We start from the raw sequence: 23,272 nt of genomic DNA, 5'->3' as shown, positions 1-23,272 counted from the left end.
AATAGCCAAAGTTTAAAATGGAAAAAAATAAACACATAATAAGTTGTAATTAATGGAACATAAAGTGGAACACAGGAAATGGTACAAAGGATTTATATTCGAACTTTATGGCTTTTAACCACAATAGATGATTATGAAAGTTGAATTTGTTAAGCCTCTTCATGGTGTGGCGATTAGTCATGGAGGTCATCAATTGTCCTATCTTTTCTCTACTAACGATAATATTTATAAATAATTGACTTCTATACTAAGTCATTTGTTTTGTGGGAGTTAAAAACATGATGAAAAAATATTTCAGTATTTAAACTTGAGTACTTTTTGTAAACCAAAAAAAAAAAGATGGTGAATTGGGTTTTTGTGAGTTTTAAACTTTTGATATGACCCCTCTACTAAGCAATGTTGGAAGCTTTTACAAAACACTAATTTAGTGTTTAAGGTGTTAAAGTCTCACTATTTCCCTTATGTCTCTTTTTGGAAGCAAGTATTCCTCACATGCTTCTTACATTTACCATAATAAATTGTGGTTGAGGAACTATGAAGATTAATGAGGGATATGCGAGCAGTCGAGGGGAACCTGGGGAAGATTTGAGAATTTATGTGATTTGAGAGAAAGCTAGGGAAGAATTTCAGAGAAAGTTGGTTCTTTGTGTTAAATGGATTTAAGAGAAGCAGTGAGAGATAAAAAAGTGTAGATGAATTAGAAGAATTTAAGAGGAGTTATGAGGTAGAGTCCAGAACTTAAAAGAGTTGAGAGAGAGAGAGAGAGAGAGAGAGAGAGAGAGAGGAGAGGCGTGAGAGAAAAAGAAAGAGGCGTGAGGGAGAGGAACAATTGTTTCAGTCATGTGGGTCCCACAATTTTGATATATTTGCAATAATGCCACTCAACATTGTCACTTACAAACTAAAAATAGGTTAGGATGAATTCTCAAAATATAATATTTAAACATCCTAAATTGAGAATTGTGACTCAAAACATTTTTAATTAAATACACTTTTTTTTTAAAACCAAAATTTTTGGTGTTTAGACGCTAAAACTATTGTTTACAATTTGCTATCAAACAAACCCTTAAGGGGTGCAATGTTTTACATCTAATTTGAGATGATAGGTTAATAATGGACAAAGCATACAAGTGTAGTTTGATAAATGTTTTCAACAACCACCATCTAATAAAGTTGACACCCTATAATGTGTGCCCCATTCAATGCTTGTGCTTACGATCTTATTGAATAAGGTGCATATTAATGGGAAAAAAAAATTCAGTAATTGATGGTGTGTTTTTGCATCATGAAGCATCGCTCATTAAGTATATTCCTTTGGGCTAGTCTCAACTGTGCGAATTTTTTTTTTTTTTTTGAAGAGGTATTAGAAAATGATAAAATTTAGGCACAACATCTTAGGTGCTATTCTTTAGATTCTCATTTTAATTAAAAAATATATATTTTCATCTTATGAGGAAAAATTCACATGACAGGATCTTAAAAGGGAAACCTATGGAATAATACCTAAATATTGTACATTTTTTTTTTTTGAATACAAGATAGAATTTCTACTATAGCCTAATCTAAGTGTATATGTGTGTGAAGCTCTAACCTGGAGACTTGAACCTCAGCCCTTACCTCCCACACTCCACAAGCACTTATACTTGTGAAGTGACCACTGCACCAAAAATGCACTAAATACTGTTTTTAAGTCTTGCTCATTAGGAAATATATTTTCATAGTGCAACGTGCTTATCATTTATGTAATTGACTGAAAGATGTCAATAGGTGCAGGTGGAGGGGAAATGTTCTAAAATGGTTTTGGGCTTTCATGGATGTAAATTTGTTTGGGCTTTCAAGTGGAAAATTGTGCATGTTATTCTTTCAACACTTGTCTAACTTGTAAAGATGATGAGAAAACTATTACTCATTTTTCTACTGTATTACTCATTTTTGCTTATGCCATGTGGACTATTTCTTTCTTTGTAGATCCTGACTGCTAGTGGCTGTTAATTGGATTTTTTTAAAAAATTCTTTTAGACCATGTGGTGAAACTGGGATGAATTTGAAATTTTTAACTCTAAATTCTTGATGTGGCTGTTATGGTTGAATCTCAATGACATTAATCACGGATATATGTGTTTTGTTTATAGGTTGTTACTTATTATCAAAAGGGTTGGGCTTGTGTATAGTGGCTTGTTCCACTGGAGACGCTCAACATGTCCAATGAAACCGGCCATTGAATTCAATCCTCACCCTTATCAAAAAGCATTGGAGTTGGCTACAAAATTTCTATTTATGCATGTTAACAGAATTCATTCCATAGATGCAAGGCCCCATCACTGGTTGGCTTCGGTTGGTAACACTAGAGGTAAATTTTGATGCAAAAGTTCTTGCTAGGTTTAACAATAGAGACGTGGGTATTCAACTCCAAAATTGTAATGGAACAGTTCTTGTAGTTAAAAGTGAGGTTTGTCCAAGTTTAATGAAGAATGGTGCAATGAAAACAATGGCATGTTTATAGCATATGTTTTTGCAAAAGCACTGGGCTTGAGAGATGTGATTTTTAGGGTGATTGTAACTTTATAAGGGAGGCTTTTGATGTTCAATAACACAATTTGTTCTATAAACTTCATTTTGTTACCTTGAGATCCCTCACATTCGGATGAATTTTTATTTTGTATAACAGGGATATATAATATCTATCTCACATGGTGGATACCACCTCTATTTTTGGAGGGATTCAAGGTTTTACATTTTAATGGAACAGAATGAATCAAACATTATCTACTATTTATTCCATATCCATTTCCTCCTTTAAAATTCTAAAACAGAGGACCATATGGAATGATTTTTAAAACCCCTTTATATCCCATTTTGTTTTCCTGTCACAAACAAGTTGTAAAATCCATCACATAAACACTAAATTTTCATTCTTTTCCTTACAAACATTTAATAAAGATATAAATGAATTTTTATTTTTAAATTCATTTGCATTAATTTATGTTCCCTTATGAACTTTGGAAAAGTGCTGTTAATCATGTGCAATCTATTGTGAGTTTGAGATAACTCAACTCTCTTATTGTCAAACAAGGGAACTAAGAGAGCAAATATCATTTAATGAACATCATAGATTCAGATTCTTTCGTAACTATCTATGAAAGTATATGCGTACTAAGATAATAACTCACAAACACAGTTTACTTGAATTTCTATTAATTTTTACTTATATTAGAGAAAATGACGAAAAAGACAAGAAAGATGATCGGAATATATTAAAATACTAACGAAGAAATAAAAGAATGTTTTTTTTTAGTTCATTTTCACTAATTTACCTTCTCTTATGAACTTTGAAAAAGTGTTGTTAATCATATATAATCTGTCGTGGGTTTGAGATAGCTTAACTATTTTATCGTCAAACAAGAGAACTAAGAACAAATATTATTAAATAATTCATAATTATCTAAGAAAGTACTAATATGCATAATATAATAATAACTCACAAACACAGTTTACTGGAATTTATATTACTTTTTTTTACTCTATATTAGTGGAAACGCCGATGAACTAAGAAGATATGAAAGATGATCGGAATATACTAAAATACTATTATACTTAGCAAAATAACATTTTTGTCTTTATTTTTGCCCATTCTAAACATATTTTTGGTAAAAACAAAAATGGAAGAATCAAAAGCTTGAAATTCTATCGAGTCTATTAAAAAAAAAAAAACCTAAAAAATTTACCCAGAAGACAAGAAAAAAAAGAAAAAGAAAAAGAAAAAGTAATAGTAGTAGTAGTAGTAGAAGAATAGCAGTGGCAAAAGCCAAACAGTAATACACATTATTTTAATACTAAAACTCTCATAAAAACCCATTTTCTTTGTTTCTCTCTTTCTTTTTATTGCATTGATCCTTCTTGTTGGTCGCTTTGGTCGTCGTTTTCTGCGTTTACACATACACACACACAGAGCGAGAGAGCTAGAGAGAGAAAGACAGAGAGAGAGAGAGAGGGCTGTGGTGAAATCTTGGCCGTTGATTTGCATGTGGTAACTATCCGATTCGATTAGAATCGGAATCGCACGGCCGAGCGCTTTCGATCGAGGTAAGTTTCGCGAGAATTCGCTAAATCGAAGCTCTTAAAATGATGAATCTTAGGTTTTAGGGTTTATTGTTTTTTTTTGGGACTTTTATTTATTTATTTAATTTTCGTTTTGATTTTCTCAATTTTCGTTATTTGCTGTTACTTTAGTGCTTTGGTTGACCAAAATTGTCGCAAATTTTTTTTTTTTTTGGGGCTATGATTTATGGTTTTATTGCTATTTAATTTCGATAATAATCTGTGAATTGAAAGCTTTGATTTTTCATATGGGTTTATTTTTGTTTGATTAGGTCAATTTTAGTTTGGGTTTTATGAGTATTTAGTGTGAAATTGTTTGATTTTATCTAATTGCTCTGTTGGGTTTTGTTTTAAATTTGAAAAAAAAAGAGGGTTTTTAAAGAAATCTCTGATTTTGTCATATGGTATATGTTTTTTAATTGGTCAGTTAACCCAGAATTTCACTCTCTATAAGCTTATATATTTTACTTAATATATAGTAGCCATATAACTGTGAAATAAATGAGTCACCTTTTTTATTGGTAAGTTACACACGCGCCCAATGGGTCTTGAATCCACAGGCTCACCCTCCACCCGGAACTTGTTAGTTGAGGCGCCAATTGACTAGAGCTCATCGAAAAAAATTAAATGAGACGCTTTGTTTGTGTTTGAAACATTCACTCTATAGATATACACTGTTTCTAATGAAAGTTTTTTTTGTCTCATAAATAATTTACAAACAAAGTTCTTGAAATCAAAAGTTTTCGCAATAAATGTCATTTCAGTAAACAGGACGGGTTTTTTTTGGTCAACGAGTTAAAGCTCAAATGGCGCGTTCTTTTCCTAAAAGAGTGGATGGAGGTGAATGTTGTGAATTCTAAATCCATTGGGTGCACGTGTAACTTACTAAAAAAAGAGAGTTAAGTTTATTAAATCAAGCATAAGAAAGGAAATATGGAAGTTTGAATCTTATGCTTAATGTTTTTTTGTTTATCAAATAATGGAAAACTCAGCTGATTTGAGCCAAATGATTTAATATGCACAGTATGTTGGATCAAGATGTTTAATTCAAACTTATTTATTTTCTTTTTCCCTATCCCAGTAAATGTTTGGTGGAGATTTAAATTTTTCCCAGAATGGAATAATTTAGAAGACCTTTAGAGCATAAGTTATTTGCATATATGCTGAAATCTTGTGGAACAATTGTAGTTTTAGGGTTTTGCTAAGGGGTTTTGAGTTTGGGATTTCGAATGTTGAAGAAATAAGAGACTTAAAGGTTCTGCTGCCCGGGTGGGAAAATGTTGGAAGCTAGTCCAAAATTCACTGGAATTATAGGCCTGAACAACCAGGACAACAACTACTATGATTTGTCACAAGGATTTTACCATAAACTCGGAGAGGGTACCAACATGTCCATTGACAGTTTTGGAAGCCTGCAAACAAGCAATGGTGGAGGTTCTGTTGCAATGTCTATGGATAACAGCAGCGTTGGTTCAAATGACTCCCACACTCGCATTTTGAATCACCAAGGGTTGCGGAGGCGTGCTACTGACAACCACTCTGTTGCACTGAGTGTCAATCGTCGAGGAAGAGTCACACATGCTTTGAGTGATGATGCACTTGCCCAAGCTTTAATGGATAGCAATTCCCCCACTTTGGGGCCTGAGAACTTTGATGAGTGGACAATTGATTTGAGGAAGCTTAATATGGGGGCAGCTTTTGCTCAAGGGGCTTTTGGGAAACTTTACAGAGGTACTTATAATGGGGAGGATGTTGCGATCAAAATCTTGGAAAGGCCAGAAAATGATCTGGAAAAGGCTCAGTTAATGGAGCAACAGTTTCAGCAGGAAGTTATGATGTTGGCCAGATTGAAGCATCCCAATATAGTTCGGTTCATTGGTGCCTGTCGGAAACCAATGGTATGGTGCATTGTAACAGAGTATGCAAAGGGGGGTTCTGTTCGGCAGTTTTTGATGAAGCGGCAGAATCGGGCTGTTCCATTGAAACTGGCAGTCAAACAGGCCTTGGATGTTGCAAGGGGTATGGCATATGTGCATGAGTTTGGATTGATTCACAGGGACTTGAAATCCGACAATCTTTTGATTAATGCGGACAAGTCCATAAAGGTAGCAGATTTTGGAGTTGCCCGCATTGAAGTGAAGACTGAGGGAATGACACCAGAGACAGGGACATATCGCTGGATGGCTCCGTAAGACTTCTGATCTTTAGCTGTCAAAATTTTCATACTTTTTCCTTCTCTCTCTTTCTGTTCTCTATCTGGGTATTTTTTCCCACGCTTGCATTACATATAATATTTTTAAATTTAATATAGTTAGTGGCATCCATCACTTACCAATGTTTCAGAATTACTAATTGCTACCTTCTTCTGATTTTTCATCTTTATTCTATATTGAATTGCTTTTAGACATCAAAGTTTTTAAATCTTTTTTGTATATAGAAATGCATCTTGTTTTTCAGAGTCTTTGACCTCTAGTTTCCAATTCTAAGTTTGTTCACACATTTTCTACAGCTAAAAAGTTCAAGACAAATTGTTGCAATCATTTTAACAATATATCCTATGCTGCAGTGCATTAAAAGGGACATGGTATTGTTCAAAATAAAACTACTTTCTACGACAATTATGTAAGATATTCGAAAATGCTCATGAAAAGCAATGCCATATATAAGCTTGCAGTCAGATGATATTGGTTTGATGTTTTGATTTAGACCTGAAAAATTTTCTGGTAGCTCGACTTGTATAATAACATGGCTATATGTGTGTGAGTGTGTGTGCACCAAGGGTAGGTTTAGTTGTGCTTGTTTTAACTATAAGATCATGCAAGTATTTTAGAAGATTCATTTGATCACCATTAGGTCAGATCTAATTGTCTTGTGAGAATCATTTTGAGAACTTAATTGCATTGTTCCTTGGGTACAACTATTAGGGTTACAACATTGTTCATAGCTAGTGACTTCAAATTTTTTTAAATTAATATTTGTTTGTTTTTGTGTTAGAGCACATAAGCATGCATTTAGTATTTTCTTTACTAGTCGTCAAAATTTAAGGCCTTTGGTCCAGGTATGCAATTACTAGTAACCTAAGGTCTAGTATCCATGTTTGCTGAATTAGATGTGGTTTGAAACTGTTCCAATAGAAGTTCTATATTGTCTATAAAAGAGAATGGGTTTTGGTTTGCAAATGCTAACATGATCTCCAAGTTGCTTATGTAGGAAATCATGCTCTGTTATTATTATTATTATTATTTTTTGATAAGTAATCATGCACTATTATGATATTTATTACTTTACTTTTTTACTCATCAATATATATATATATATATATATATATATAAATTGCTTTAAATAATCTTTGGAAACAAATCTATGATTATCTAATAAAAAATCACCATCTTTCGGCTGAGGTTGCGGTTGTAAATTTTATACATGAGGATATATTGTTCAAGGAAAAGTTCAATTTATTTTGTTCATATTACATCTAAAGAAATCATGAATGTTTGACACTCATTTTATTGCAGTAGGAAAAGTGTCAATGTTAATACTTTATGATATTGTTCTAGGTCATGGATTTGTGGTTTACTCCCTGGGGGTGGGTCCAAAGGGCCCTGCCTTGGTGAGGTTCCATGTCATAAAAATAAACCTTTATGACATTGTTCTAGTAAATCTAACTTTTCCTTTTATTGGTTGAAGTTGTTAAATACAGTGAAAGTTTCAACTTTTTCAAAAGTGATATTTGTATTGATTCCTTTAGCTATCTGCTTTTTAAGAATATTTTGATTAATATTGTAATGACTAGAGAAAAGCTCTAGTCACATCTACACTTACACTCCAAAAGGACTACTCAAGTTTCAATTGGGGCTCCTTGTAATCACTCATAAACCCAAGATTCACCTAGCCGCACAACACACACTCAAACAATCCAATCAAATTTGCACAATTTGGGGTATCACAAATATTGTATGGTAGTGAGGGTAATTTGGGCTTTATCCTTAAAACTATAAATGGTACATGTGGATTAGGGTTAATCAATTTTTTAACCCTAAACATAAATTTCAGAAATTACCCAATTACGAAGAACAAATTGAATATGCATGCGCCTCATTCTCAGTGCCAAATCATGTCTATGTTTCTTTTGGGAGGCGGGGGGGGGGGGGGGTTGGGGATGGTTGTGTGAGAGAGGGAGAGGATGGGCAGTATATACAATATCAGAAAATGAACACAGAATTTAAAGGATAATCTGGATTTAAAATTCTCAAATCTTTCTATATATATATATTTTGGATAAGTAATAAAATTATATAAATCAGGAAACGAGTCACCCAAGTATACAAGAAGTATAGTGGGGGAAACAATCAATTTTCTGATATTATAAATTGATTACTATGTGGTAGATACTATGATTTTAGGCTGTGGAAGGTTCTTGATTAATTGATATATGTTTTCTGAAAGAAAACAACATACGCTAAGAAAGTCATCAAGGATACAAACTGAAAACTGACTTACATTGAGCAATAAACACTTTAATTTGGGACAATTCATCAAATTGGAAAAAAAAAAAAAAAATTTCATTAATGAATGCAGTAATTTATTTGACTTGCTTTACTGATAAATTTCCTGGGTTAATTGACATTGTGAAGTGGTATAATTGGGTGATATCAGGTTGGTCGATCAGTTGTATTAAGTGACTTAAAGCAGTATCATATACACTCTAGGTACTATTAATTATTAAATACACTATGGCCAAGTGATGTAAAAACTAAACTAAAATAAAATAAAAATAATAAATTGAATTTTTACATTTTGTGTGATAAACAATTAAAAATAAAATCCACACTTGAGCATCCAAACAGATTTTCTCTTTCTTAGTGATAGATCAAATGATCCAACTGATTTCTGCAATAGATTGGTTAGTTTTTCAGGGTGCACACACACTCATATATCTCTATTTTGTATGTTTAATTTCATATGTTGGGTATTTGAAATATTCTTTCTAATGAGACCTCAATGTCAGAGTCAAAGTCTATTATACTAAAGCGTGCATAAGGCATTTTTTTAAAGCTATTTTAAATTGGATAGTTTCCCCCCTATTATAAATTATTATTATTATTATTGTAGGTTAGATATATATAATCACTGTCATAAATTCCTCTCAATCAAGCCGCTGTTGATACTCCCCCCCCCCCCCCCACCCAAATGTTGGGGATTGCCTTGTCCAATTGATGTTGGTTGTACCTACCAATTTATGCACTAGTCTTTTAACCGTTGAGCTTTTTTGGAAGTAGACAATCTACCTTTGAATGTGATTGATATGATTTTATTCCTGACAAGTGCTTAGAACCTGGGTGTTCTTTGGTCAATTGGTCAGTATTTGTACTTGGGTCTTGGGTTGATATTAGTTTAGCTGTATTCTGATGTGGCATAGTTTTTATTCATTCATACTATATAAATGATGCAAGGACTAACATTTATTTTGCTTCTGTTTTACTATTCTATGCTAAATGGCTGCTCTCAGTTTGTACTCTATTAAAGCATATCTCAACTTTTGATGGGCATACTTTACTTGCAATCTTGGGCTTTGGTGGTGGTCATGTACCACTTTGAAATTTTTGATAAATTATTACCCGTTTAGGTATGTATGGTAAACTTATTTGCATAATCCTAAGCCAATTATGTCAGTTTTCATTAACTTATCAAAAAAAAAAAAAAAAAAAATCTGTGAAACAGTTACCCATATGATAAGAGTTCAGCACAAAGCATCTGCAGCTTTCATTTCTGTGCAGGCTGTGGCTTCATTATTTGTTAGCTGGAAAATGTGAAACGGTTATATTTGTTTGAACTCTTTAGCAGGAGGGTGAATTACACAAGAGCTATGTTCATCTTCATCAAAGTCATAATAGGTCTGGCCTCACATGGGTTAATAGTTATCAAAAAATGGAAGCATAAGTTAAAATGTCAAGGATAAGCTGATGGTCTACCTAATATAATCCCCTCTCCTAGCTTTATTTGAGGAGTGAAAAATAGGCTTTAAGCCTGCCTTGTGCTTTATACGAGTTCAAATGGCACATCTTCCTCCCATAAGAATGGGGTGGAGATTGAGGTCTTAGGGTTGAGATCCATTTTCCAATAGAAAGATTGCAGTGTATAGTACACCCTTTGCTGTTTGTTACCTTAGAGTAGAATATGCACTGTTAGCAGTGGAAGTGAAGTCTAATGGTGTGGTGAAGGTGGCAATGAGCTGCTATGGTGGTACGTCATGGGAGAGAATGGTGGTGGTGGCTATGACAACAGACAAGCAAGGTGGTGGATATTGTTTAGTTTTAACAATATTGCATTGAATCTTAATGATATTTGTGTCAATGGTCATATATTTATTTATGAAAAAGTATGGCAACTATATTAGCCCATCAATATACAGGCCGCATGAAGTTTAATTTATCGAAAGATGTGTTGCAAGGTAGACATGGAACATTTTATGCAGTTTAGGACTACAAAGTTATTGAACCACAGCTTATGGAAGGTAGTCGCTGACATTTATGCTTAGTAACTTAAATGTTGCTCATCCTTTTCTTACTTAAAATTTAATATATTGAAGACAGCTTTGTTGTGGGGTCTATGTGGTAGCTTTAGTAGCTGAGGATCCCAACAATAATCAACCCATAGTTTTTGAATTGTTTGGTTTTCCTCTATATTTTGGATGAGTTTATCTGTCCTTTTTTTTTTTTGGGGGGGGGGGGGGGGGGGGGGTTGGTTTTAAAGATCAAATTGGGGGTAAGGTTGCCTACCATGACCTCTCCCTAACCCCTCAAAAGGTGGGAGCTTTGTGCATTGGGTAAGACATTTTTCAGTTTTAAAGATCGACTAATCATATATAGTAGAGAAGCAATTAATTAGATATTATTATTATGCATTTTTGCTTTGAGTGGAGATTAATTTGTCTTTTTTTTTTTTTTTGGCTACATGGACATTTATTTGTCTTGTGTTGTGAACATCTATTAGTGTAATATTTTCTTGTGGTCTTGTCAGTCGACAATTTCTTATTGGGTAGAGAGCCTTAATTAGATTATTCTTGTTATTAGTAAGTTACACATGCAGCCAATGGGTATTGAACCCACAACCTACCCTCCCTCCCCCTAGAACTGGGAGGAGGTGCCAATTGAGCTAGAGCTCATTGGCTGCATTAGTTAATTATTTATTTAATACAAGTTGATGATGACATTTTATTGATTGCAGCAAATTTTTCCCCCTCTTGTTATCTAGTAATTATCAACATGTTCTGAACATATTTGATCTTTCTTTCATCTATTGTACTTTCTAACTGAAATTTGTTATTGATGGAATTGCTTTAATTAGATTCATCAATTGCTTGATACTAAGAAAACAAAATTACTCTTTTACATCAATATTTTGTTTTATGTTTTAACTGCTATAATCTTGTAATTATGGCATGTTGAGTGAAGATCGTTGAATGCATCAGTGAGAATAAGTGTTTTGATTCAAGTTGTCGGAGCGAAGATTTGTAGAGAGAGGTTAAAAATAAAATGCATTAGAAAGGACTCATGAGGCTGAACCTTAATAGTTGGGATTGAGATGTAGTTGAGTTAATCTAATAATTGGGCTATCAACACCTTGTGAATATCTTGTGTTCTAGTTACCACAATCTTGTTTTGCTATGCATTAATGATGCTTTGTCATTTAGATTCTTGAATCTGAAATATCTAATGATTTATTGTGCGTTTTGTCTATTTCTTAATATTCTAATTTACAATGTTGTCTACTTGCCTGTGAATTTTGGGTCTGCAGGGAGATGATCCAGCATAGGCCTTACACACAGAAAGTAGATGTTTATAGCTTTGGAATTGTTCTTTGGGAGCTCATTACAGGATTGCTTCCGTTTCCAAACATGACGGCAGTGCAGGCAGCTTTTGCAGTTGTCAACAAAGGTGTCCGTCCGATCATTCCCAATGATTGCTTACCCACTCTCAGTGAGATCATGACCAGGTGCTGGGATGCCAACCCTGATGTCAGACCCCCTTTCACTGAAGTTGTCAGAATGCTTGAGAATGCAGAGGTTGAGATCTTGACAACAGTTCGCAAGGCGCGATTTAGGTGTTGTATGGCCCAACCAATGACTCTGGATTGATCCCAAGAAGATATTGGACAAGAACACAGCTGTAAGAAAAACAACAGGAGAAGAAATGGGCAGGAGAAACATATTGTACCCTCTAATTATCAAGTTTAAGAACTGTTATTACAACTAGAACTGCTGGTTTTGGGGTTTCTATTTTAATGGATTCTGTTGCTGAATTAGTAATAGACGAGAATTGATGCATATGTATACATGCCCTCTTATTGCGGAGTGTTGTGTTGACTTGACTTGCCTTTTGTTTTTCCGCCTCTCAAAATATCGCAATTTGCTCGAGATCATATGGAGAGACTTAAAATCCATCATTGTAGACGTCTTTAACAAGTATTTGCAGAATAAATACCAAATAAGAAAACTAGGAAGCAAAAATCAACTGGATCAATTTCAAAAAGGAAGAGTAGGAGAGGAGATACAATATAGTCTCAAACGGTGTTGGGGTCCAAAGCAATTATATCCTTTATACTTTTAATTATAGTTATTAAGCCCAGATTGAATGTTAACCTGTTCTAGAAGTCAGGTCAAAAAAAAAAAAAAAAAAAAAATAAATATAAAAAAAAATTGAAAATTCATAAATTAGATATGTAAACTGAATAAATAAGCATGCCTAAATGGTTAATTTAAATTAATTCTAACAAATTAGGCATATTTGACAAGTAAGAACACTAGAAAACATAAAATATATGGTTAAGCATGCCTAAATTGTTAATTAAAATTAGTTCTAATTCTAACAACCAGTCACGTTTCAAAAGTAATAACACTAGAAAATGATGTGCATGAAATATATACAATAAAGTACTCACATATCTACATATTTAGCCTTACTTTTATGTTATTTTGTTACTGATTATATAATATTTTTGTGTTGCAAATAACAAGGGCTTTACATGCAAAGTGGGGCTAAGCCAATTGAATCAAGCCAACTTACATCCAGCCAGACATGAATTCAAGAGAAGACCAACCCAATTAAATTCAAGTCCAAGTGGAGCAAGGCATGAATTCAAGAGAAGACCAACCCAATTAAATTTAAGTCCAAGTGGAGCAAAGAATCAAAGGAAATTTGCACCAAATCCAAGTTTAATTCGGATTAGGATTCCAGCCTGCACATCAGCAGTATTTTTGGCATAACTTTCGTCTCAGATATCCAATCGAGATGATTCAAGTTGGGCTGGAAAGTTAACTTAAAGGGCTACAACTTTGTAGCTTACCAAAAGTCCAAATTTTGACGTTAAATGGGCCAAAATCATCGGTTAAGTGAAGCCTAAAAATCTGGGATTTTCTCCAAACGGGAATAGGATTCCTTGACCTATTAAAGGCTCTTTAGGGAAAAAAGAAAAAAAACCAGAGAGGAAAAGGGGGCGCCGCATAGAAGAACTTGTTTTGGGAGTCATTATGAAGAGGAGGATCTGAGGACAAAGGCGAGAATTTCATGTTGATTAACCAATTCAGATGAAAGACATAAATTTTATTTGTTTTCTTTTCAATTTTATTATGAACTAAATTTATTTTCTAGAGCGTTGATGTAGTCTAGCAATGATCACACAATTTATATTCTGAGTTATTTTATTTTTAAGATTTCCATGATTGAGTGTTTAATTTTTATTCTTAATGCTTACTATATTTTTTACGAATTATTGTTTGATCAATTGAATTACAATGAGACCGAGAGGTGATTTGTTATTTTAGTTCTAGAATTAAACGTCATTAGTTGAGCAAAAGTAGAGATGCTTTACCGCGATTAGTGTGATTTTTCAGAAAATTCAAAGTACGTAACGAGTCTCCAATTAATTAAATTCACATAGAGATATGAAATTGTTAGTTGAAGATATTTTTGATATTATTCGAGAGAAGATATTGAATACTTAAGGAATTTTTAATCATCAACGGGAGATTATTAGAATTTAATAATTAGGAAGAATAAATTGTGTGGGATTTGTTAGGTGAAATCAACCGCTCTAGATCCATTCTTATCATATTTTTACACTTTTAGATTTTTGCATTTTGTTAATCTTTTATTCGTAGATTTATTTTTATTAAATAGTTTAATTTAATTCAGATAGTAGAATGTTCCATTTATTTTTGATTTTTCAAATAGTAATTAATTTAGTGAATTTCGTTATTCAATAACATAGTTAATTCCTGTGGGTTCGACATTTGTTTTCTAAAAACACTTTACTACTTGTTACGATTCTGTGCGCTTGCAGATTATTTTACGCGAACAGTAAACATAAAATATATGGATGTCATTGATGAAGCCGAAAATATCACCAGTGAGTTGCAAGCACTCCTCAAATCGAAACAATACCTGCAAAAAGAAAATAATAGACCTAAGAGAGCACCGGTGTGGTGCCGGCCAAAAACCCTCCGACGATCAAGTTAGAGTCTTTTAAACAACCCTAGAGTGCCGGAGCTGAGATAATTGTGCGTACCTTTGGGTCATGAGGGTTTTGGGGTATATATAGTGGTATGTGGCCGAAATAAGCGCCTTGGTGAAGAAGTACTTTCCTTTTAAAAGAGTAATTCGTGGATCTTTGCCTATTGTATTGAGCCCTTTCCTTATAGGAATCTTCTTGACTAAAGTCGAACGTGTAGCGCAAGAACTTTCCTTATATTCACATAAGCAAAAGTCAAGATAGGCTAAAAATGAAGGTTGGATTACTCCTTCAGCTTTTACCTGCCAAGGTCGTCAACCCACGTGTACCTCCTACACTACCGTCAGCCTATGTATGTCTCCACAATGAACGTCAGCCAAGGACCCTTACAGCCAAGGTCGTCACCACAAAGAACGTTAGCCAAGGACCCTTATAGCCAAGGTCGTCAGCCCTGACTCGTCACCGTGATCCGTCAGCTTAACGTCGCTATGTAAGGGATATGGCCTTGAATGTCAAAAAGGAGGCATCCTAATGAGACTTGGCTGACGGGTTGTATCCTCTCGTCAGCCTCCTTAACTCATTGACGGCCTGTAGAAATCATCACTATCAACTGCCCCCCACTCCATTACCCCGTCAGCTATGGATGACGGGTCATGGAGTAATCGTTATTGGGGAAATGGTTCGTGCATGGTAATTCGTGCCATCTTCATTAAATGGTGGGACACATGGCATAAACTGATTGGCTCCGTGTCTGGACGGGCGTGCCGCTTCGTCTTTCGAGCCTCCTCTCTCCTATATATACTTAACTATTTATCTTTTTCCCATTTTTTTCGCCTTGTTCATCTTGAGAGAACGAATTCGTCACTGCCAATCTTATCACGCCGTCAATCGTGCAGCCGTCAGCTTCTTGAGACCGTCCTACTACACGTAAGTTTTCGATACTCTACTTTTTACTTTTCCTAGTAACGCCCTTTAGTGAAGTCGTCTACCTAGGATCTTAGAAAAAAAACCGTCGTTTGTAGGTAGTCAGATGTTTAGGGAGACGCCGAGTGATCAATCGTCGATCCGCGACGGAGCGGGTTATGACGAAGTTTTCCAATCAGGTCGTGAGCCCGCGGAGGGCCTATCCTGGTCGTCAGAAAGAGAATCGTCAGGTCCTTCTGACGGTGAAGTAGAGAGTTCTAGAGGAAGTGAGGTGAGCGGTGATGAAGAAGGGGTAGACGATGAAGATCAGGGGGTTCGTGGAAAGGCAAGTATCAGTGACGGGGGTGAGAGTGACGGTGATGAGGAAGCCTTAGAGAGCACCTCGGGATCCTCTGGTGATGACCGTCCCTTCATCTTACCCTTAGAGTGGTCCGTCAACAATTTTCTCCCGACGATGTCGGAGAATGTTTTCAAAAGTTTACGGTCCCGTTACCAAATACCAGACGACATTCCCATCCGTCTTCCCGAGGAAGGTGAGAGGTGTTACTCGGGACGAACCGCGGACGTCGGCATGTATGATGCCATGTTCACGGCAGGGCTAAGGCTGCCGCTGACGGCATTACATCGTCAGCTGGCTAACTTCCTCGGGATATCCGTCAGCCAGATTGCCCCCAATGCTTGGCGAACCTTCATTGGTGCCGAGATATTGTGGGGTCGTCTGAGTGGTGGGAACCATCAGCTGACCTTGGACGAGTTCTTTTGGTGTTATCGTCCTCAGCACATTTCCTCGTCAAAAGGAGTGTATCATTTTGCAGTGAGGGAAAAGGAGTTGAAGTTAGTGTCAGATATGCCTGACTCCAATAGGAAGTGGAAGGGCAGATACTTCTTTGTAGAGGGAACAAATTGGGTATGTCGTCAAGAGGAGTGGGAGTCAATGCCCAATGGTTTTGATAACACATGGGCTTACGTTAGAGATTCAGGTTAATCCTGTCGACCCTTCTCGCCTCGTCTACTTTTTTGCTATCCTAACCCGTCACCTTTTATTGCAGCTAACAATCGTCCACGTATTACCGAGGAGCAAGAGGATTTCATTCGTCGAGTGACGGCCATTCCTTTGGACGAGAGGAAGTGTCGGGATCTAATCACGTTAGATACTCTTCACTTATATTGTGGAGGTCCTGAACCGACGGAGGAAGATTGCAAATTGAACGCTTATTCCCGTCGTCGTGAGTGTCTTTTTACCTCTTGTCTTTATTCTGACGCTGTCTCTTTCTAACCCTTATTTTTCGCAGAAATGGAGTCAGCTAAACAGAGGGTTCGAGCTGCCGCTGCGGTCAAGAAGAAACAGCAAGAGAAGGCTGGGGGCGAGTCAACCCCACCGTCAGCCCCCAGGCCCGTCGGGAAGGTCGCGGCCAAGAGAAAACCTGACGGTAGGGAAGACCGTTCAGGGAAGAAAGCTGCCCCAACTACCGGGGATAAGTCTTCACGAAGACCGTCACCTCCTAGGCCCGTTCATGGGGTAGGTAAGGGGCCCATGACCTCGTCAAGCCCTATCTCCCAGGAGTCTGCACGTCGCCTGCTGACCCATAAAGACTACGCTGTAGAGGTGATGGAGTCCATTTTGAAGGATGAGGAAATGGACCCTTGTGCCGAGCAGACTATTGACGAGATAAAGGCGTCAGGCCTTTTCGACCTTACCAGAGTGAGTCCCGCTTTCTACTTTGGTGCCCGACCAATTTTTTATATCCTGACGTTGTCTTGTCCCCTTTTTCGTCCAGGCTATGGTTCGCATGAAGGCTCTGTCAAGCAGGTGCTCTGCCAAGGAAGGGGTGATTACCCGTCTGCACGAGCGCGTCAAGTACCTAACTGACGGCCAGGCGCAGTACAGGGATGCGAACCGCATCTTAGGCGAGGAGCTGAAGGGTTACAAGGAAAAGCTGACGGAGGAGACCCGCCGACGGGAGCTGGAAACGGAGGCCAAGGTGACGGCGGAGAAGGAGTTGAGGTCCATCCTAGTCCAAGTGGAGACGGCTAGGAACGATGCTGTGACGGAGTTTAAGGATTCGTCAGCCTTCATAGACGCTTGTGCCGCCTACTATGGTGACGGGTTCGAGGACTGCTTGAAGCAAGTAAAATCTGCCTATCCTGACTTGGATTTGTCAAGGATTTCAATGGATGAGTCCATCCCGTCAACCCCTGCAGGTGACACCGTCAATGAAGAAGCTGACGACAACAGCTAAAGAGACAACAGCGTCGTCCTAGCTCAACCAGCTGCGGATTAATCCGTTACTCTGACTCCAGCAAATCCCCGTGGTGACGACCAAAATGCCGTCAGCCCTTCTCTCTCCTGTGCCCAGCCTTTTACTGTTGAAGACGATGGAGGACCTTGAGACCGTTCTATGAACTCAATTTTATTTTTCTGTCCTCTTTTTTGTTTAAGAAAAAGTGTAGACGAACTTGTAGTACTTGACGTCCATTTTTCTGGGTTTCTGTAAAGACATCGTCCATGTTAATTTTAACGTCATTTTATACTTCAAGTATGTGTGTTTTTTATTCCAAGTCGAAATTATATGAGCTCGTCAGTTTATTTGTGACGGCGTTTTTTCCTTTCAATCCAATTTGTTGAACTGATGACATCATCAGTTTCTTTTCATAAAAACTGTTTATTATCATTCCGTCAGTTTCGTGGGCGACGTCGTTTGGATAAAACTTAATTGTACGCCAGTTAATTTCCTAACGGCGTCAGCTCTTCTTTTGTTAGCTAATCTATTTGGCTATACGTCCATTATTTCCACGAACAATGCCGTCAGTTTGGCTAACTTATTATGCCGTCACTTTGAACATAACGCCGTCACTTTGTTGCATCATGGCAAGATGACGAGTTCAAGAGGGAAAAGATCAGCACTTCATTGCCCTTGTGCATCTCGTGTACTTAGTGATGAGGCCCCCTACCTAGCAATGAGGTCGTCCTCCCTGTGGATTTTAGGTGTAAGGCCGTCCATCCTGTGGACCTAAAAGTTGGTCATACACTTTGTTGGACTTAGAAATAGGCCGTCCACTTTGTGGACTTAGAAATAGATCGTCCACTTTGTGAACTTAGAAATAGATCGTCCACTTTGTGAACATACTAGCAGGTCGTCCACTTTGTGGACTTGAAAGTAGGCCGTCCACTTTGTGGACTTAGAAGTAGATCGTCCACTTTGTGAACTTATTAGTAGGTCGTCCACTTTGTGGACTTAGAAGTAGGCCGTCCACTTTGTGGATTTAGAAGCAGGTTGTCCACTTTGTGGACTTAGAAGTAGAGGACTTGCTGTTTTCTTCAAGACATAAAAAATTTACTAGTCGTTTATGAATGAACCTCCTCTTATTATGATGAATTCATAAGCAAAATTTTGTTCAAAAATAGGAAAGATAAACTTTCAGCCCTTTGGACTTAAAATATACTGTAGACAGGAATAAGCTAAGACAAATAATTAAGGATCATAAACTGGTAATGAGGAGTAACGTTCCGCTTGCTATCTTCTACTGGTAGTACTTTCTGAGATGTTCGGCGTTCCATGGGTGTCGTAGTTTCTGCCCGTCAAGAGTCTCTAGGTGATAGGTGCCCTTTCTTCGCCATGATACTATCTTGTAGGGTCCTTCCCAGTTCGGGCTGAGCTTTCCTTGTGTTTGGATTTCTGGCTGCGCCCATTACTTTCCTTAAAACAAGATCTCCGACTTTGAAGTCTCGGTGCTTGACTCGGGAGTTGTAGTGCTTGCTTACGAGGTCCTGGTATCGTGCGAGTCTCTGCTCGGCCACCGCCCTTACTTCGTCAATTAGATCCAGTTGTAAACGGAGCTCTTGATCATTTCTTCCCTCGTCGTGATTTTCCACCCTATAACTTGTGAGTCCTATCTCGGCTGGAATGACCGCTTCACTTCCGTATGTCAGCTGGAAAGGGGTTTCTCCTGTAGGGGTTCGTACTGTCGTTCTGTATGCCCATAACACGTTGGGTAGCATCTCGGGCCATACGCCCTTTGCCCCCTCGAGCCGAGTCTTGATGATTCGAAGCAAGGATCGGTTGGTGACTTCCACTTATCCGTTTGCCTGAGGATGGGCTGGGGAGGAATAATGGCTCTTGATTCCTAACTCTGAACAGAAGGCTCGGAAGGAGTCGTTGTCAAATTGTTTACCATTGTCTGAAATTAAGACTCTTGGAATTCCATACCTACAAACGATGTTTCTCCATACAAAACCCCTTATATTCTTTTCAGTGATTGTGGCTAGGGCTTCTGCCTCAACCCATTTGGTGAAGTAATCGATGCCGACGACGAGGAACTTCAGCTGCCTTACTGCCATCGGGAATGGTCCCATGATATCCAACCCCCATTGGGCGAATGGCCATGGGGCAGTTATGGGGGTCAATTCTTCCGCCGGTTGCCAAATGATGTTGCTGAACCTTTGACACTTGTCGCAAGCTCTCACATAAACCTGAGCGTCATTTTGCATTGTCGGCCAATAGTATCCGGCTCGAATCAACTTTTGTACCAATGACCGTGATCCAGAGTGGTTGCCGCATATCCCCTCGTGTACTTCTCTCATAACATAGCTTGCTTCTTTGAGATCTACGCACCTTAGATATGGTCGAGAAAATCCCCTTTTGTAGAGGACGTCCTTTATCAAGACAAACCGTGCAGACCGGACCTTCAGCTTCCTGGCAGCCTCCTACTCCTCAGGCAACGTGCTATCTTTTAGGTAGGAGATCAAGGGCGTGGTCCAATTGTTTTCGGAACCAATTTCCTGTATGCAGACAACGTCAGTTAACGGTGAGGACTGAATAAAAGAAAGTACCTTGTCGATGGTGGTCATAGGTTCCGCAGATGCGGCTTTGGAAAGTCGGTCGGCATGTTCGTTTTCTCCTCTTGGAATTTGGACTATTTTGGCTTGCAGCCCGTCCATCCTCTTTTTTGCTTGTTCCTAGTACCTCTTCATTCTTTCACCCTTGCACTCGTACTCGCCATTTAGCTGGCTTGTGACGACTTGGGAGTCGCAATGAACAACCATGTTTGTGGCCCCTACAACTTGAGTAAGGTCTAAACCTGCTATCAGGGCTTCATACTTAGCGTCATTGTTAGTTGTAGGAAAATCGAGGCGAATCATACATTTGAGCTCGTCGCCTTCCGGAGAGTTAAGCACGACCCCTACCCCACCAGCCTTCTTGTTGGATGACTCGTCAGTGAAAATGCTCCATTGGGGATTCTTTTCCTCTTCGCCTTCCGCGCTGGTGAACTCAGCAATGAAGTCGGCCACCGCTTGCCCCTTGATGGCAACACGGGGGCGATATTGTATATCAAATTCACTTAGTTCTACCGACCATAACGCCATTCGTCCGGCAGCCGCAGGGCTGCCCATTGCTCGCCGCAAAGGTTTGTCAGTTAGGACGACTATTGTATGGGCTTGAAAGTATAGCTTGAGCTTACAGGCCGCTGTAACCAAAGCGAAGGCAAGTTTCTCCATGGGGGGATATCTCTCTTCTGCACCGTGCAATGCCTTGCTCGCGTAATACATGGGTCGTTGAACCTTATCGTCTTCCCTAACTAAGGCCGCACTGACAGCTACTGGGGAAACAACCAGATAGAGGAACAGTTCTTCTCCTGGTTGCGAGGGGCTCAGCAATGGCGGTGAAGAGAGGTAGACCTTTAAATCTTCGAACGCTTGTTGACACTCGGCAGTCCATTCAAAGGATTTCTTCAATGTTCGGAAAAAAGGTAGACATCTATCTGCGGCCTTCGACACAAATCTACTAAGCGCGGCGACCCTACCATTGAGGCTTTGTACTTCCTTAATATTTTTAGGAGGGGCCATCCCCATAATGGCCTGAATCTTGTCCGGGTTGGCCTCGATCCCTCTTTGGGATACCATGTACCCCAAGAACTTTCCTGCCGTCACTCCAAAGGCACACTTGCTTGGGTTGAGCTTCATGTTGTAGGAGCGAAGAGTATCAAATGTTTCCTTAAGATCCTCCAGATGAGCTTCTTCCCTTTGGCTTTAGACCAGCATGTCGTCGACATACACCTGGACGTTCCTTCCAATCTGTCGTGCAAACATCTTGTTCATGAGCCTCTAATAGGTTGCGCCAGCGTTTTTCAGGCCGAAGGGCATGACCTTGTAGCAAAAGAGGCATTGGCTTGTTACGAACGAAGTTTTCTCTTGATCGGCTTCATCCATTCGGATCTGGTTATACCCGGAGAATGCATCCATGAAGCTTAGCAACTGATGTTTGGCCGTAGAATCCACCAGGATGTCGACCCGCGGGAGGGGGTAGCTATCTTTGGGGCATGCTTTGTTTAAGTTCGTGAAGTCGACGCACATCCTCCATTTCCCGTTGTTCTTTTTGACCATCACGACGTTCGCCAACCAATCGGGGTAATACACTTCCCTGATAAATCCCGCTTCTTGCAGTTTGCAGACTTCTTCTGCTATTGCTTGGTCTCTTTCTTGGGCAAAGGTTCTTTTCTTCTGTCGGACGGGCGGAAAAGATGGCGACACGTTCAACCTGTGCACCATGACCGACGGGTCAATTCCTGGCATGTCTTCGTGGCTCCATGCGAATACGTCTTTGTTTTCTTTCAAGAAAGTTGCGAGTTTTTGACGTATCGCCGGGTCGGCCAAGGTTCCGACTTTTGTCGTTCGCTCCGGGTGGGCTTTGTCGAGATGAACGTCTTCGAGCCTCTCGACGGGCTCTGTCGCCACCCGGCGTTCCTCTATGTTCATGGCTTGAATATGACTGTCCATCTCCATCATGGCCATGTAACATTCTCGTGCGGATACCTGATTTCCTCTCAATTCTCCAATTCCACGATCAGTAGGGAATTTTATCATCAAATGGTATGTCGAGGTTACGGCTTTCCATGAGTTGAGGGTTGGACGCCCTATGATGGCATTGTAAGCCGACGAGCAATCGACTACCAGGAATGTTACGTTCCGGGTGACTTGCTGTGGGTAGTCTCCAACGGTTACCGTTAAAGTGACAGTGCCAAGTGGATGTACCCTCGCCCCTCCAAAGCCAATGAGTGGGGCATTAACCAGAATTAGTCGCTCCCTTTCAATTCCCATCTGTTGGATAGCGGGATAGTAAAGGATGTCTGCTGAACTTCTGTTGTCTACGAGAACTCGGTGTATGTTGTAGTCTCCTTCCCGTATGGTGACGACCAAAGCGTCGTCGTGGGGATGATGAAGGTGCTGGACGTCTACTTCCGAGAATTCAATGGGGGGATTTCCAATCCGTGACCTTCCAAGCGCAGGACTTGCCGACTGGACGTTCTGGACCGTTCTGATGTATGTCTTTCGGGCTTTCTTGGAAGATCCGGCCCTCATGGTGCCTCCTACAATCATCGTTATGTCTCCTACGGGTTGCCTGGGGCGATCATTGTCTCACCGAGGGGCTTGGTTTTGTGGCGGGTCCGCCCTCTCTTTGTTGATGAACCTCTGTAACCTCCCTCGCCTAATGAGAGCTTCTATTTGCTGTTTCAGGTCGTAGCAATCGGCGGTGTCATGGCCGTGGTCTTGATGAAAACGGCAGTATTTATCCCTTGGTCTCCTGTTGGGATCTCCCTTCAGCTTGCCAGGAAAGGCCAAAGTTTCCTCATCTTTAATCTGCATCAACACCTGGTCGATGGGCGCATTCAGGGGAGTGAAGTTCGTGAATCTTCCTGTAGGCGGCTTGGGTCGTCGATCATCTCGTCCCTCTCTGGTTCTCCC

General features: G+C 39.0%; 1 protein-coding gene across 2 annotated transcripts; it reads left to right on the top strand.

Annotated features, from left to right (window-relative positions):
• Positions 1 to 3,817: 3,817 nt before the first annotated feature.
• LOC142642358 (serine/threonine-protein kinase STY13-like) lies at positions 3,818 to 12,463 on the top strand. 2 transcript variants are annotated; one of them, XM_075816710.1, is made up of 3 exons: positions 3,818 to 4,083; positions 5,180 to 6,286; positions 11,896 to 12,463. In XM_075816710.1, exons 2-3 carry the CDS (start codon positions 5,376 to 5,378, stop codon positions 12,233 to 12,235), a joined length of 1,251 nt encoding a protein of 416 aa, XP_075672825.1. In that variant the 5' UTR covers positions 3,818 to 4,083; positions 5,180 to 5,375; the 3' UTR covers positions 12,236 to 12,463. The 2 variants fall into 2 exon arrangements, with proteins under 2 accessions (XP_075672825.1, XP_075672826.1); XM_075816711.1 differs by having other exon boundaries at positions 3,856 to 4,083; positions 5,287 to 6,286.
• The last annotated feature ends 10,809 nt before the right edge of the window (positions 12,464 to 23,272 follow it).

Source organism: Castanea sativa, chromosome 7 (assembly GCF_040712315.1).
Source record: "Castanea sativa cultivar Marrone di Chiusa Pesio chromosome 7, ASM4071231v1".
In the NCBI taxonomy this organism is placed as follows: Eukaryota; Viridiplantae; Streptophyta; class Magnoliopsida; order Fagales; family Fagaceae; genus Castanea; species Castanea sativa.
Note: the sequence above shows the minus strand (reverse complement) of the source record. Positions and strands in the feature narration are given on the sequence as shown.